We start from the raw sequence: 17,335 nt of genomic DNA, 5'->3' as shown, positions 1-17,335 counted from the left end.
CGTCGACTTTGGAAAGCAACCGTTTGGTGATGAGTGTGTGAGTGCTGACCACTTTTTGCGACCATTGCTGCAATGGAAGCGCTCTGCTCCCCGTTGGCGATACTGTCATACAATGAAACCACTGGAAGTGGATTCCGTTCTGGTTGAGGAGGCTTATTGGATAGCGGAAGATAAAGTGTTTATTATGCACTAGGTATACTTTTGACTATAGTTTTAAGAAGTTTTGTATAGTGAACAGCGAAAACCAGTCATAAAAAAGGTTATATAAACTGTTATAGAACATGTGTGTTGCTTGGGAATATAACTTCCATTGATCTAGGTTTTGAATGTTCCAAATGATTTGCGGTGTCGCATGATGGGTTTTGGTACCAGTCAGAAACTGGTCACATCCCCGAGGGCACCCGGAACATGTCCAGGTGTGACAAAAATGGTCTTGGGTAGTCGCTATGACTTATATTGAAGTTCCCCGGGGGTACCCGGAACATAACCAGATGTTACCAATGGGAGCTCTTTGAAATCTTTGTGATGTCATGGATTCCTTTGCAACATATCGGGTGAGATAGTTCCTTTATTTTCCTCTTAACTTTCATTCAATTATGATATGCAACATTATATGCTAGGTGTGGGAGGGTCCACCAGGACACCCGATTGAAGCGAAATGGATGGGGAGAGTGGAAATGCCAACTCCCTGTCTTTAAAATTTCGTGGAAAGAGGGCGTGCTCTTCTCCCGACTCATTGGGGCATCCTGTTGGATGACCTGTTTTTGATGGGTTGTATGATCCTGTTGTTGGAAGGAGATTTATCCCGTGGATGGACGTGGGCGTGCACCCAAACTTGTTTTGTCCCTGCATACAATGGCAGGTAGAGTACAATTAGAAGTTATTAAACTTGCTCAAGTCAAACCGCGAGGATAGTCCACAGTCTACCGACAGTTGTCTTGCTACAGTGAGTGGTAGTTCCATATCATCATCATCAATCCCTGGATTGGTCACTTCCGCGGGAGTTTTAACAAAACAAAAAATGCCACTGTCCTCACCCCTAGGCCCCCTTCAGGAACATTTTTTAGCTACACCAATGCATAATTAATGTATGGCCCACAATCAAATAATCAGAAACTCTCACCGGTAGTACTCTTTGACCTTCGTCAAATGTGATTTAAGTTTTTTCTGCTTCTCCGGTTTTTCGACTGGTAACTCTTCCATGGTTGTTTCCACGTTCGTTTCCATTTCTCCCTCACTATCAACTATGACCGCAAAAAAAACACTATCAAATGAAAAACCGTCTCTTCTTCTAGGGCCTACAAAAAAACACTCGAATTATTCACAACTTCACTGCCTTCACTGACTCACAGCACTTCTCTTAAGCCCCCTTTGGATACGTAGCACTGATAACAGCTGACCCAATCAAACAGAACACAATGCCCAATTTCTTCATTCCATGATTTTTTTCCAGCACACACACACACACACACACACACACACACACACACACACACACACACACACTCTTCAGACACGTTCGCGGCGTAAACCGAGGTTGGATTTTAATCCTGTCGAGACCGGCTTTTGCTTTATTATTATGACAAACAAAACCGAATCACGCGTTGTTTTCTTCGGTTGATTCTGTAGCGTTCACAGGTGGCGTTTGTAATTGTTTGGATTATTTTTAATCAAAAAAAAAAGGTAATCCTTTTAAACGAATCTTTCATCGGAACGTAGGCGACGCCGTCGTCGTCGTGATAGCGTTGCGATACGTTCGAAGGTGAGTGAGCTACTGTTGGAGACAATTGTGGGCTGACTTGCGAGAAGAATCGCTACCGTGCTGTATCGAATTCTGGGCAGTTTTGAATTGAAAACATCAATGAGGTTTACCAAAGTGACAACTGTCCTCAGTTGAACACTGTTTGGCGTTCGGAGCAGTACGGTATCGATCGATTCGGGATTGAATTCGGACAGGTATGATTGAATTATCTAGCGCGCCGTCGTCTTCTTCGTAGTATTAGGGCAGCATAGTAAAGTGCATGCAGTAAAGTAATTTGATCACGATCCTTCGTTTGCACTAGATAAGAAATTGATAAGAAATGGGTCCAAAATGACCATTCCCGGGGAATATTGAATCAAAAGCAAATGCAACACGTCAACCGACCACTAATCTACGTTCGAGTTGCGTGGGCTTCTGCTTCCGATGACGATACTTCAGCCGGCTACGATTGGACGATGATGCTTTAAGAGCACGCTTGGAGTGAAGCACTTTGGTTTGAAGCGCTGATACTATTAACTGGTAATAGGTAATCGAAAAGGTAATACCGCCCAAAATCGGAATCCAAACGGTGTCGGCCGTGCTATCTTGAATCTAGCAGCAACCGGTACCTACGGATTGTGAATTAACAATTTTATCAATCTCATTGGGGTCTCCCTTAGGTCAGTCGGTAAAGGCGCAGGAAGACCATGCTGGAGGCGGCTGGGTTCGATTCCCGGTCCGGTCTGGGATTTTTCCGGGTTCTAAAATTTCTCGACCATCCTGGGGATAGAACTATGATTGTACTTGCTACACAATAATACTAATGCAGAAACAGGTACTGGCTTATAACAATTCAAGCTGAAAATTGTATGAGGTCTTGAATAACATAGTCAGATTATCTTCGTCTTTATATCCCCACGGCCATGTAAAGACATTCCCAGGTATTTTCAGCGCACAGATCGATAAAAGAAGATTTTATCTAGCATCTAATATGACAAACACAACCAAAAACGGTTGTGCTCAAGTTATAAACGAAAGAGAAAGTCGGCGAAGAGAATCGATCAATGTGTTACTTAGGACCTAATGCAATGTTTAGCTTGAAATGCCATTTTGATCGTTTGTTTCTAAAACCTTCCTCAGGTTCGTTATCGCACTGGGTTGGAACTAGTCCTAACCCCGATAATAAACGAATTCGCTTCAAGTTGAGAGCCGGCGTAAAGTCCCAGTAGGGACGTAATAAAGCCAAAGAAGAAAAAGAATTAATCTCATTCGCTGTGAATTTTCTAGCACCTATGTGACGACGGCATTGAACTAAACGAGAATGACATCGCGTGTGATGGTGCTCTGTGACCCACTCCGCTCTGACAAAGCATTGTTTTGAGAGTCCCTTCGAGTGGTGGATTAAAATTGGAACGGTTCGAAATACAGTACTGAGTCGATTTTGTCAGCCCCTCGCGCACATCAGTCTTTCATCTTTCAATAGTTTCGCTTAACCATAATTACAACTCATTCATTTTCAAGATGGAACATTAGAAAAGATTTTCGAAAAGGGGGCTGTCAAAAAGGGGTCATTAGTGTAGTTTGAATTTTTCGGATTTTAAAAATAAGCTACAAACGCTATTTTGAGGCTACTCAGTGACTGGGTAGATCGCACTTTTTGCATGCTGTATGTGTAAAAAAAATGAGTAAACTGGTTTTGTTCCGATGAGTGGGATCTACCCAGATTCTGGGTAAATGATTCTGATATCATTTTTTTTCTAAGTTCAAAATGGCGCACTATAAAATTGTAAACAGGGGATTTTTGCGCATTGAGTTTCAAATTAGTTTTTAGAAGTGAAGCAGTGAAAATAGAGCAGCTACGTAATGGCCTGGATGGCAAAAGCTATCAGCAGCTAGTTGGTAAGGTCTACAACTCTAACAAATAGTTCATTGGCATCAATAAATACAGAATTATCATTTTCAACTTGTTTTTTAAAAAAAAAAATCATTCACCGGGTAAAAAGTTTCTTCACCAACGTCGACTCAAAAACGGCCACAAACACGATTTTCTCCCAACTAAAGCTGAACGAATATCCGTCGAAACTAATAAATCGTCTCGTCAATCGATCGAGAGAACGGCGCATCGAAACACAAACCGATGACGTCACGAGCGGCGACAACACGCAGTATCGCTCGATGATACCGAGTCGGACAGCTGACCGGCCCAATACGGAAAAGCTTGAAAAAAGACTACCCCAATATCATCATAAGTGCCAAGAATAAGAAGACGGTCGGCAACCTAAACTGAAAGCCCGGATCACACTGAAAGCCCGGATCGCCGGCCGTCGCTCCTGTTCCAACAGACTGGAAACCATGTGGGAACAAGGGAAGACAGCTGAAGATTACGAGATAGCAACATAGCAAAAAAATAATTTTGATATCACATCAAAGTGGATGCACTACAATCATGTCGAAAATTTCATGCAATTTTTATGACCACATAAATAAACAAATGCAGTAAAAGCAGCGTAATGTCAGTTCATGCATTGTATTAATGATAATTTTGTCCTTTTTAGCAAGTAATATTACACCATATTTTCGACATGATTGTAGTGCATCCACTTTGACGTGATATCAAAATTATTTTTTTGCTGTGAACACTACGAGAACGAACAGCACTAGTGGAGGCGAACCAGCCTCAGGCGAACAGCACTATTGGATCACTCCGTCACCAACCAACACGTCTTCTTATTTGATCGCACACAGATACTGGATTCTAGTCTTAAAAAACAAAATCTGCCAATACACACACTGTCAACAAGCGCACAGATACAGACAATTTGAGTAGCACTGGCGTTCTTCACACAGTGAAAAACAATAGGTGTAGTAGACGAACACAGCAAAAAGCACAAGAGTCACAAAACGTATCGGTACCGCCATAGTTAAAGAGGCGCCAAAACGAAAAACTGCATCCAAGTCCTGCTAGCCGGCTCATTTTGAATTTCCCGCCACTACCGCAAAACTGGAGTAGTCAAGTGAGTAGAAGTGTCCTCGAGTGTACTCCTCGAGAGTATGACGTCCGGCTAACATGAGATCTTGTTTTGTAGCATACGATACCGAACATCGTGACAATTGTGCCTATGCTGTGGGCTCTTAACACTAAAACGGAATTTAGTTAGTAAGTAAAATCGAAAAACGAAATTCAAACATTGTATTTAAAAAAAACATATTTACACAGATTCTTTGAAAAAGGCACAATACATGTGACCGAAACGTTGGACGAAAACTTAAAACCCTTTTTTTGAGCATCAAAAGACTGATATCCACACAACCTTCAACATGGTTCGTAACAGTTGATCCCGCCAAGAAATAATTTATATTTATATAAGGCATTCATGCAGCATTCATTTGTTTCTACCGAAATGGGTAAGGTTTACTCATTTGACAAATGTAATAATCTGAGTAACCGTTACCCAGTTTCCTCCATAGGCACGTTAACTCAAATTTTAGTAAAAGCGAGGGGGTGACACATCGAAATCTCAAGTTTAGATGCTCAACAAATCTCACACTAGCGAATCAATCTTCGAAAAATCTTCTTTCATTTGTCGAATCTACTTGCATCGCGCAGTCGTCCCCCTCGAGTAAAAGTATGCTATCTCATTTTTGAGTAACTTCCCTTTTGGCTGGACTGAGTGATTTTCGACTCAAACTAGCGTGTGAATATTATAGATATGCCAGTTTGAAAATCCTTAGCGGAAAAAAATGTCTAGTGAAAGAGCTAGTGAATTTGAGACGGAAATGTTATAGATTCAAAAATCTTAACCCCAAAAAAATTTTTACGATTCGCCTATATATTTCAAAGTTGTGGTCTGTGTCGCCGATTTCATCCAGAAATTTTCAAAATGCTTATTTTGATATTCTATGAAAACGCCTTTTTGAATTTTTGTATAAAGTGCTTGGTTTCCTCCGGGCTACAACTCAGGATTTTTTGGATTTTTAAAAATAATATCTTTGAATAGAGATCACTCCGCTACCAGACAAGTTAAATGTGTTATTGACCCACCATTTTGATGGGATATTGATGTAGAATCAATTGGATTTATCAAAATTTGATTTGTGTTTTTCAAACTACAGTTAATAGTCAGATTATTGGAAGGTATCCAAATTATAAAAATTACACTCTCGGATTGATCTAGAGGTACAGCATATACAAGACACTTAACTTCTGTCCACCAGGGGCATGAAGTAGTTCGCCTCCTCGTGGTGTGCCCTGGAAACGTTAATTATCGAACCCAAGGGAGAGATATTGCGGCTAAACGAACTACAGCAGAGTAAGGACGCTGGAGCCCCATCCAGCTCGTCCCAGGAGGTTGATAAGCCCTGCACAAACCCTCGTTGTGCAAAGGCAGGAGTGACACTGGGTTCTTAGAGTGTAGACGACTCTGACCAAGTCGCAGCACACGCAGGTGGTAAGCGGTCACATCTGTCCTGTCCTGCCGTGGACAGTTGGCTTGCTATCACGTCTGCTCTAGACCTCAGGCGAACAATTAACAGCGAACGATACGAGGAAGGCCCTTTACAGCTGCTCACTGTGCAGTAGCGAGTGTCACGTCTGTGACACACCACAAGTGTGATGCGCCATAGCGCAACCAGCCCCCTCCCATGATGTAATGCTTTCGGGCGGTTGCGGGGAGGGCAAGGGCCAAGAGCACAGGGTAAGGTTTAGTGGGTCGGAAGCGCTACTTCTCCCATCCCCACACCCTGAGTTATCTTCGCATGTGTCTGGGAGCAGATCCCCCCCTGTATAAAAAAAAACCTTCCAACAGGCCTTGAGCTGCTGAACATCTTTTCCCATGACAAAAACCTTCTATATAGGGATATACTACTTCACTCAAACTTTTAAAATTCTGATATGTTTGTAATTTTCGCACACTTAGTACGGTCGCACGTATTGATAAGCACATAGCTAATGAACTCTGAACGTCTATTACGTTTTTAACGTGCAAGCCCATAGAGCTGTGGGTTCACTCGTCTATGCTGTGTACTTCACTAACCCTAGTTCTGGTAAACACTGTTTCATTGGTGAACAGTACTCAGAAAGGGTTTCAAGTTCAATGCGCAGGTGAAGCTATACAACAAATGTGATAAAGCCTATCTGAAGAGGCACTTGTGGAATCTATTCAAAGGAATTCGACTATTTGTCGAACGAATTGGTTTACCTACCAAAACAATTTTTAAGCATTTATGGAAAGATATAAGGTTTATTCAATTGTTTTGTGGAAATTTTATGTACAACAGTAAATGGAGAGTACTGAAAAGCATAATATGTTCATGCAAACTGGCGATAAGTGCAGTTATCGTTCAGCTTCTGAGACGTGCAGACGTTTTTCTCGATTGCGCTCATCACTAGTGAAGCATTTACGTTTTGCATACCCTTCTATCCACTGCGCCGCGTCGCATGCAAAAGTGTTTCGCGATGAGGCGAGAAAACGCTTTTAAGCTTGACTATTCGCAGTTCTTCGTCAAGCCGTCGGTCGAAAAACTCTATGGTTTTTGTCGTTCGGTTCTCGGTCTAAACAGGGAAGACATAAAAAAACTTCAGTGCCACAGAGGTGGAGCATGTGCCTTCGTCAAAGTCAGTGACTTGACGCTGGCACAAAAAGTCGTTGACGAACACGACGGGAAGCATGAAGTGGAGTGTGAGGGGAAGAAACACAAACTTCGGATCACGTTGGAAGATGGTAGTGTTGAAGTGCGGGTTTACGACCTTCCCGAATATGTGTCTGAAGAGAAAGTCTTTAGTTTCTTAAGTGCGTTCGGGGAAGGGATCTCAGTTCACGAGGTATCGTGGGGTGAGAGCAACGAATGTGAAGGCATACCGCTCGGCATATGGTCTGCTCGTATGCTAGTGAAGCGGAACATTGAATCGTGGGTCACCGTCGATGGAGAGCAAGCGTTCGTTGTTTACAAGGGACAGCGGCAATCCTGCCGCCACTGCAAAGAGCAAGCGCACACTGGCATATCATGTGTCCAGAACAAAAGCGACTGTACCAGAAAAGCAACGCGAACGTCACGAAGCAAACTGGACAGGCCAATAGGTCAACAACCGGTCAGCAACCCAAAAAAGCTGGTGCGAAACCACCAAGCACGAAACTAGTCGGTCAAAAATCTACTACTCCGCCATCGTTAGAGTCAGACGTTTTCCCCGAACTGCCGAACAGCTAGAGTGAATTCTCAGACTCTAAAACACACACACACGCAGCCAGCCTGCAGCAGGTTCTGTGCGAATACAACGAGCGCACAATCCGTCAAGTTCGTTCCTAACACCACCACAAGCTGTCGTGGTTTTGGATGACGTGTTCAAAAGCCAGAAAATGCGCTGCGCTCGCAGAGAAGAAGCGGCAACGGGAACGAAACCGATGAATCCTCCGCTTCCACGAAGAGTAGACGAAGCCGAGGAAAAACAGCCGGTAACAAGCCCCGCCGGGATGACGACGACGACGAGAGGGACGAGGACAATCGCTTATAAATGGCTCTCACGTCGTATAACATCTCGTCCATCAACATCGGCACCATCACGAACCCCACGAAACTGAACGCGCTCCGAAGCTTCATAAACAGCCATAGCCTCGATATCGTGTGTCTGCAAGAAGTAGAGAACGAGCAGGTCTCCTTGCCTGGCTACGTCGTTTTCTTCAATGTGGACCATACGAAAAGGGGAACAGCTATTGCCCTGAAGGAACACATCCAGGTCACTCATATCGAGAGAAGCTTCGACGGCCGACTGCTTGCGCTGAGAGTGCAAGACACAACAATCTGTAACGTTTACGCTCCCTCCGGCTCTTCGCTACGTGCAGCTTAAAGGAACTTCTTCAATGGGACGCTTGCCTACTATCTCCGCCATCGTACCGCGCATGTCATTCTGGCCCGCGATTTCAATTGCGTGCTTCGAACAAGTGATTCTAGCAGCCCAAACACTAGTACCGCCCTCAAAACAGCCGTCCAGCAACTGCAGCTCCACGACGTATGGGAGAAACATTGTCCGCGTGATCCAGGTTTCACGTACGTCTGCCGTAACGCACAGTCGCGACTCGATCGCATTTACGTCAGCAGGTATTTGCGCGATCACCTGCGAGCAGCACATGCACACATCTGCTCATTTACCGACCACAAAGCACTGGTACTCCGACTTTGCCTCCCCCATCTTGGTCAATAGCATGGCCGTGGGTTTTGGTCCCTTCGGCCCTATCTTCTGAGTGACGAGAACGTTGCCGAGTTCCAATACCAGTGGCAATTTGGTGGATTTTGTTCGCTAAGCCCAAGCTCAAAAGCTCTTTCAAGTGGAAATATCGAGCCGTCTTCGATGAATTCCACAGTGAACATCAGTATCTCTACAGCGAGCTTCGGCTAGCCTACGACGGGTACTACCAGCACCTTGAAATGATAACCACCATCAAACGGTTGAAAGGTGAAATGCTAGCGCTTCAACGGAGATTTTCGCATTCATGCGAATGAATGGAACACATGTGGCGGGAGAACCCATGTCAATATTCCAATTGGTGGAGAGGCGAAGGAGGAGAACGGTAATCAAGCAGCTGCAGATATAGCAAGACGAAACGATAGCAGAGCCACGAGCGATCGAGACGCATATGATGGACTACTTCTCGTCTGACTGTTGATCGGAAGCGAAGATCCGAAAATAAAAGCCATCAAGTCAACGAGAACAATCACTAAAGCGTGGTTGGGGCCTTTAAACGTAAACCGAACACTTCAGTTCGATATGTGGCTAAACAAAAATGTATGTGAGCAAGACTTTCGTGCAGAATACCAAAACTCGAGTTGGACTACGTATGTTTAAGGTTCAGAAGTCCCCAAACCGTGACGAGAAACAGAATACGGTCGCAAAAAGCCGTTCCCGGAAGATGTACGACCAGAAGTTAACGAAACCACACTGCTGCGTAATGGATGACGAGACATATGTGAAGGCGGACTTCAATCAGATTCCAGAAAATCTGTATGTGACTGGCAAGGATAAGTGTGATGTTCCCGAGAACCTTCGGACACAGAAGATGCCGAAGTTCGCCAAGAATTTCTTAATTTGGCAAGCGATTTGTACTTGCGGAAAGCGGAGTACACCTTTCGTTACCGCAAGCACCATGAATGGACAGGTATATTTTGAAGAGTGTCTCCAAAAGCGGCTTCTCCCTCTCCTGAAGGCTCACGACGGTCCGACGATCTTCTGGCCGGATTTGGCATCATGCCACTACACGAAGGACGTGCTAGAGTGGTATAAGGTGAATGATGTCGATTTCGTGCCGAAAGATCTATCTTCTGAAAGCAATCCACATACACGCTTATTTTAAAGTACCCATTAATGAGTAAAATTTCACACAGTTCGAAGAAAAGTGACCAAACTCATTAATGACACGGGAAAAAATACGATCTCCGAAATTAGATAAATGACTCATGATTTCATGAACACAGCGTATTTTCATGTTATGAAAATACACCATGAATAATATTCATGATATCATGAGCAACTTTTGCGTAACGCAGCAAACATTCCCAAAATCATGAATCATCCGAGTTGAAATCATGAGCTAAATTCATGGGTTTAACTTTTAACCAAAAAAAATGTAAAAAGAATAAAATAATGCAACAAACTGGATTCGAACCAAGAACCTTTGGATCACTTAACCCACACTTTGACCACTAGACTATCAGTACTTTTATAAGATGGAAGGCAAAAGGCGAATAACAGATGCCTATGTAGTTCGGTTTATGAACACGGTTTTCCAAGTACGTGTAACGCTTTTAGCGGTCTTGATTCCTCTGTATTATGAAATCATGAATTTCCATCCCGAAATCATGAATCATTGTTACGATTTCATGGGATGGCTAGTTTTTTCATTTCATGATTTTTTATTCATGAAAATGGAATCGGATTTGTTTCCGTGGAGTAACTACTATCGATTAAATGCCAATAATAAAAGTTGGGTAACAGTTACTCATTAAATGGTTAAAAAAATTACCTTTTCATGTGTCAAACCCTTTTTCTACAAATTGGCAAACTTTCACTCCATAACGGGTACTATCAAGTTAGCGTGTAGCTGATATCAATATCATGGTGACTAGTAAATGCTGGTTGACAATGCACAGTGATCTACGAGTGGAATTTAGCAAGACAAAAGGTTTAGTGTCTTCTGTGAATTTTTTCAGCTTAAAATGCTCCTTATTTTGGTCGTTCTCAAAATAAGGGTGGTTCTCAAGATAAACTATTTTTTTTTTGATAGTACGTTCTCCGGAGGATTTCAAGCTACTATGCCGAAGAAACTTTTTTTTTCGATCCCTTGTCATTTCTCAAATTGCTCTAATATTTTTAAAACACCCAAAGTCATTTCAGAAAAATTGCTCTAAAATGAGATCGTTACGATATAGAAAAAAAAAATAAAGTAGCTTTAAATCATCTTTGCTGAAGAACATGCATTTTTATTAAAAAAAAAAAGTTTTTTAATTCAACAATTTGATAACCCCCCTAAATACAAAAATGGCCAAAAGAAGAAACTTTTCAAGTTTAAAAAGTTCTCATAATGCGCAAATCCTCTAAAATTTAAGGCAAAAGTATTAAGACTTTTGTCTTGCTAAATTTTTATCTTCATCTCGTAAATTATATGAGATATCAATTTATTTTCTCGACAAAAATGTGCGTCATATGCAGGAGACATCAGCAACAAAATTAGAGCTTAAGAACTGAATTTTTAATGATCACTCTAAGCCAATTCAGAAAAATGGCTCCAAATGATAATGATACGAGATAGAAAAAAAATGTCTTCAACAAAGTAGCTTAACATTATCTGAGCTGCAACTTTGCTGAAGATCATGCATTTTTATTTTCAAAACAAAAAAAGTTAGTTTTTCTCCAAAAATAATTTGACAACCACCCTAGTTTTACCTCTAAAACTAAAGATAAATGCATTTGTACTTTTATCTTGCTGGACCACTTTGCAATGATGTAAGAAGGCTAGATTTTCATAGAACTGATTATGATGAATTGACACTGAGTCATTCACTTTCCTAAACAGATTAGCAATTGCTTAGCGGCGCCAGTGGTGTAGTGGTAAGTGTGATTATCTCTCACTCCAGCAGGCCTGAGATCAATCCCAGTCGGTGCCGTCGGGATGTTCTGAGGCATAACATCTCTGATCACGCCTTCCTTCGGAAGGGAAGTAAAGTCGTTGGTCCCCGGTTCATGAGTTGATGGGTCGATAGGTAGGGTCCAGGTGTGGGAGCTGCCTCCCTGGCGTCGGTAGCATTGGTGCTCAGCATGGAAAACAAGATCTGAAAAACAGACTGTGTCCATCCGAGTAGACCTGTTCCAGAACCTGCATGATCTTTTGACTACAACTCATCGTCTTTCAAGAAGATGCTACACAGCAGTCTACAATGGATTAGGCGACGAAAGGTTTCCGCTAAAATTGCAGAGAATTCGTTGAAACCTACAGCGATACAAACCGTGATGTATCATGTAAGTTGTAGGCTGCAAATCTTCTAGATGGTGCATGGATTTTTAGTTCATCAAAAATTCATGAAGAATCTGTTTCACCTATTAACTAGCAATTTCGTTGCAAAAAATGCCTGGCTAATCTTCCGTCTTCATTCGAGTTTTTCATGATCCAAGGGTTTCCAAAGATCCTCATGAAAATTCCCAGAGAGCCACTCTTCAGAACTGTACCTCAGATGCTGCAACCGCAAGCAATCAGAGCAGCATCACACAACCAAAGAAATCTTGATGTTGTCCACATAGCTCGATCGACATCCAGTTTGAAGTGATAATCCAATCTTGTTCATGTAAATCGAGAATTGCAATAGTCCCAGATCTCTGCCCTGAGGGACACCTGAGTTGTTTGTAAAATAGTCCAACTGATCGGATCCGCATTTCGCACAGAGTTCACGATTGGCAAGCTACGTCTTAAATCAACGAACGAAACCCTGAGATACACCGAGCTTTTTAAGTTTACCAAGTGGTATAGCGTAGTAATACTACTACTAGTCAATCTGGTAAAAACCAGCTTTAAGATCGGTGTATATAGCGATCCCGGAAAACACTGGAAGGAGCAAAATTTGTTGAGACCGATCTCTTCGAGTGGGAGCCGTGTAAGTAAAGGAAAATGTAATTTCTGCAGGTATCAAATAGTACGTCTACATTTGCTCAATAAAACAGATGAAATTATCCTAAAAAAAAAATTTCCTAAAAATAGATCGGGTTGCTCCTTAAATGATTGATCAAAATACGTTAACAATCTTAAAATGCTCAGTAAATATTTAAAGTACGCTCCCTAAAATAGAGAAAACTGTACATTGAGCATTTGAAAATGCTCCTTAGTATGCACCGCTTTGCACCATTTTGAAGTGTAATTGTACCATATATCATCGGAAAAGCTGCTGTAGAAAGGTTAATAAGTACCATGAAATCAGCTAAAATGTTCAGTAAAAATGCACAAATGCACACAATGATTTACAAATGCACAAATGCATACAATGATCTCATCGATTTTAGAGCAGGCATTTGTGACCTTTCGCTTGTCTCCTTTTCTGCAAATCGGGCACATGAACGAAGATTTAGAATGCATTGGAAATTCACCCTGCTGCAACGAAATATTGACTAGTGGTAGTAATGGCCAACTCTGTGGAGTATCTTTATTAAACAAGAAAGGATTCCGACAGGACCATAATCATTGGAGAATTGAGGCTTCTGGTAGATGGTAGGTCCGACGAGATCCAATGTAACCGTGAAGATATCAAAGCTGAACATATCTCTGGGAGTGGCTCTGATCGCTTCACCAACTTAGACTCACTAAGTCGTTCAATATTAAATTATAACATAAAATATTTTCAAAGTGCTCTGCCAGAATATTTCATTAATTTTTTTATTGTTTATAAATCTTTTTGAAAGGCTCAATTTAATCAAGTTTACAGAGTCGAGGATATTTGTTCACTAAACACAACATCGTAGATAGTCAAAAGGTGCAACACAATTAACACTTTTTACGCATTTAATCCAATAAACCTCCTCCATCAGAACGGGAGCCGCTCCAAGTGGTTTCATTTTATTGGCAGTATCACCAACAGGGGGCAGAGCGCTACCATTGCAGCAATCAGGGCTGTCATATGATCACTCAATGCACGCAATGTACTGATTTTTTGAAATAAACAAAGTGAGAATCAAGCAAACACGTAGTTTGCTTGTCTTTCACCCTGCGCAAGTGTAAAGCAGCGGAGAAGAGAAGACAGACACACACCTAGAAATAACGAAAGCTTCGACGCAAAGAGCGCAACTCAGTGTAGGGTTGCACATGGAAAACCCCTTCTACATCTCCTATGCATGCAGTCGTGGTAAGCAAAGTCTGCAAAGAACTCAAAGAAGACATTAGCGCTTGTAGTATTATATTCGCTCCCTGTGCCGCACGGAGTGTACCGCTAATTGTGTGGATCGCTTTCTCACAGATTAGTTGGAAAAGAGTGTGCGAAGCAAATGGGAGAACCACACACTCTTTGTCGAGTGTTGTGAGATGCATGCACTAAGTTGCTTTGCTAACGCTCTGAGGTGCTTTACAGCCCTGGCAGCAATGGACGCAAAACGTGGTCAACACTAACACACTCATCACGAAGAGGTTGCTTTCCGATTTCCAATCACGTGACACACATTGCGAGCGGCCTGCTTCTGTCAACAGCCGTTTGAACACTGAAGATTCCATTTCTGCAATGAATGCATTTTCACCGCCTAGATGAATTTGAACAGGTATCACATCCTTTTATCATTTTTGTTTTCTTTTGGAAGCTTTGGATTCGAACGGTGGTCAGGCTGCATACGTCTAGTGTAGTTCTAAAACTACAGTGTAGTAGCAAAACAGTCAAGTTCAATGAGTCATTTCCATATGAATATGAACAGCCATCCACCCCATCATTCACTACAAACCAATCCCACCAAGGTGGTCGACCGTGTACTAAGTCTAGGACTAATTCTGTAAAACAAATTTTGAATTTTGCCCATACCTAAAGATGAAGAAATCATTAAATCACTTAGTAAAAAAATTTATATGGTAATCGTCCAAGTTAAACTAAAATAAAGATCATTTAAACTAAAAAAAAACCCCATCATTCACTGCCTCGTGAGAGTCAGAATGATTGGGAAGTACGTCACTGACAGCAGAGCACTCAGTCAGTAGCTCAGTCAGTCAGCATGACTGACTGAGCGTATATTTTCTATGGAAAAATGCCTCAATTACATGATGTGTGCAGGCTTGCTTAAACTCCTCAAACTCACTGGAGGTTTTAAAACACTCATGTCCTGCGAGTTTAGCCAGCCCTCACCTCGAGTGAGTGGCGGCAGGAATATGGAAAAAGTAAACAAAAGCTCCTCGAGAGAGAGAGGGAGAGCGAACTTCAGCGAGAGGATGATTTGACGTGAGGGGCGCTTTTCGAGACTCCGTATGACTTTTTTGTTCGACACAAGAAGCTCAGAGTTCACCCAGAGTGAGAGTAAGAGCGTGTGGTAGAAAACATGAACATGAATGGCAGCAAACCTCACTCTCATGTTATCCCCTTTCGCTCACAAGCTTTGAAGCTCATGGAATGATTTGGCAGTAGGTATTCTACTCCTTAGAAAAATGCTACGCTCGGCTCATTTCAAACTCGCGAGTGAAGGTGTCTATCAAGCCTGGATGTGTGAGCGAAGGCAAGTGATGTGACTTGCCTGTTCGTGAGTGGTTGAATGTTTTTGTTGGCTCATCGTCCTTTACCAGGGGACTGGCAACCCTATATCAATCCTATACGTTTGACAGTAGGCAACATCACGGGCCTTATTACAAATACGGCCCGCCTGACGAATATATGGTGGAAAGGGACCGAAAGCAGAAAGACAAAAGCAGATGATAGCATCAAAAATATAGCCGCTAGCCAGGCTGCCGTCCTTTACCGTTTGGTACCTACATACATACGGTCTAGATAGAGCATTTGATTTAATAGAGCAGTGCTTTTTTTCTCCCTTTTTATGGCACAGACCTGTTGGTCTATATTAGCCAGGCGTATCAAGTGATAGTTGGTTGTCATTTGACGTATACGGTATTTATGTTATGTTTTGGTTAACTGCTGCCAGAAATTTTCAAGCAAAAATGAACAGTATGTCTTGGGAAGGAGTGCAAAATAAAAGATTTAAACTTAAGAAAATGTTAAAAGTCTAAACCATTAAAAATTCGCGATCGGTTTACTCAAACATTGGTTCCAACCTTTTTTATAAAATCGGCTATTTGAAGGTATTCATCGATATTTTTATTTTTTAGGATGCTGATGAATTTGGATTTGTCTGCTAATACAGGATAGTTATTTCTGATCAAATTTCGATTTGGACATTCATAAAGGATATGCAGCAAATTTTCCTGGACTCCACAGATTTCACAATTCTCAGTTCTTATTAAATTCCACTTATATAGCCTGTCTTTAGTTGCTGTGTGAAATGTTCTTATTCTTCCCATTGTAATTGTTTGTGTCGTAGTCATTTCCATTTTATGGTCCATGGTTTCATTGCTATGTTATCCATTATTTGATAATGTTCTGTTCCTTTTTCATTTGATAGTTCTTTGTATTCTTCGTTCCATTCTGACAGTAATTCATTTTTAAAACTGATTAGTGAGTCCCCTATACTTAGAGGATAGTCTTCAATTCTAGCTTTGGTAATTCCTAGTTTCGCTTTTTTATCAGCTCTGTCATTTCCTGTTATATTTGTATGACCCGAAATCCATTGGATAGCCACCTTTTGAAAGTTATTGTAGTAAACGAGAGTATAAAAGTTCTGTACTAGGTAATTTTCAAAACTATTATTTATTAGGGCTATACAGCCGCTTTGTGAGCCAGTTAGAATAACTACTTTAAATTGTTCAATAGTGATAGCATATTCTAGTCCTTCAATAATACCTAATAGTTCTGCATTCATTATTGTAAAATAAAAATTTAGTTTATTACTGAAGGATATTTTATTTTCATGATCATTAATTCCATAGCCCACACCGACATTTGTTATTGAGCCATCAGTAAAATTTTTAAAATATGAATTGTAATCTTCTTGGATTAATTATTGAATGGTTAACTTCTGTAACACTAATGGTGTATTTTTCTTATGTAAAGATGCTATTATAGGTACTATTTCAATAACATTAGCATTAATTGATTGATGTATTTGTATCTGTTGGGTTTTACATTGTAGTGTATGAAAGTTGTTAACTGATGCAATATTTTCTAGAAAGCTATGGTGTTTAGGTAGTTCATCTGAATTAATTAAATCTTTTAAGTGATCATTTATTGGACTTGTTTCATAGTAAAGTGTTTTTAGCAATTTTTTATAAGTAAGATATTGAGATCTGTATTTTAATGGAAGTTCTCCCAATTCTGCATAAAGTATGTGATTTGGTGTAGATTGTAAATAACGACAAGAAGTTCGAATTGAAGCATTTTGCACTCTTTCGATCCTAGATAAATCTGTCTTACTTGCTTTCGAGTATACCGATAATCCATAATCTAATTGAGATCTTACTATGGAGTTATTTACTTTTTGAAGGACTT

General features: G+C 41.2%; 1 protein-coding gene across 14 annotated transcripts in view; it reads right to left on the bottom strand.

The window, feature by feature from the left end:
- The window catches only part of mtd (mustard), a 509,755-nt gene that overhangs the window by 276,964 nt on the left and 215,456 nt on the right, over window positions 1-17,335 (bottom strand). The window contains exon 1 of one of the 14 annotated variants that reach the window (XM_065235337.1): window positions 1,124-1,242. The exons of the other annotated variants lie outside the window; for them this stretch is intronic. Within the exon in view, the coding sequence (XP_065091409.1) occupies window positions 1,124-1,227 (104 nt within the window). The 5' untranslated portion in view covers window positions 1,228-1,242. Of the gene's footprint in view, window positions 1-1,123; window positions 1,243-17,335 lie in introns of those variants that run through there. 14 annotated transcript variants of the gene reach the window in all.

Source organism: Ochlerotatus camptorhynchus, unplaced genomic scaffold (assembly GCF_037179485.1).
Source record: "Ochlerotatus camptorhynchus isolate MF236.1 unplaced genomic scaffold, CSIRO-AGI_Acam_v1.1 ptg000472l, whole genome shotgun sequence".
Taxonomy (NCBI): domain Eukaryota; kingdom Metazoa; phylum Arthropoda; class Insecta; order Diptera; family Culicidae; genus Ochlerotatus; species Ochlerotatus camptorhynchus.
Note: the sequence above shows the minus strand (reverse complement) of the source record. Positions and strands in the feature narration are given on the sequence as shown.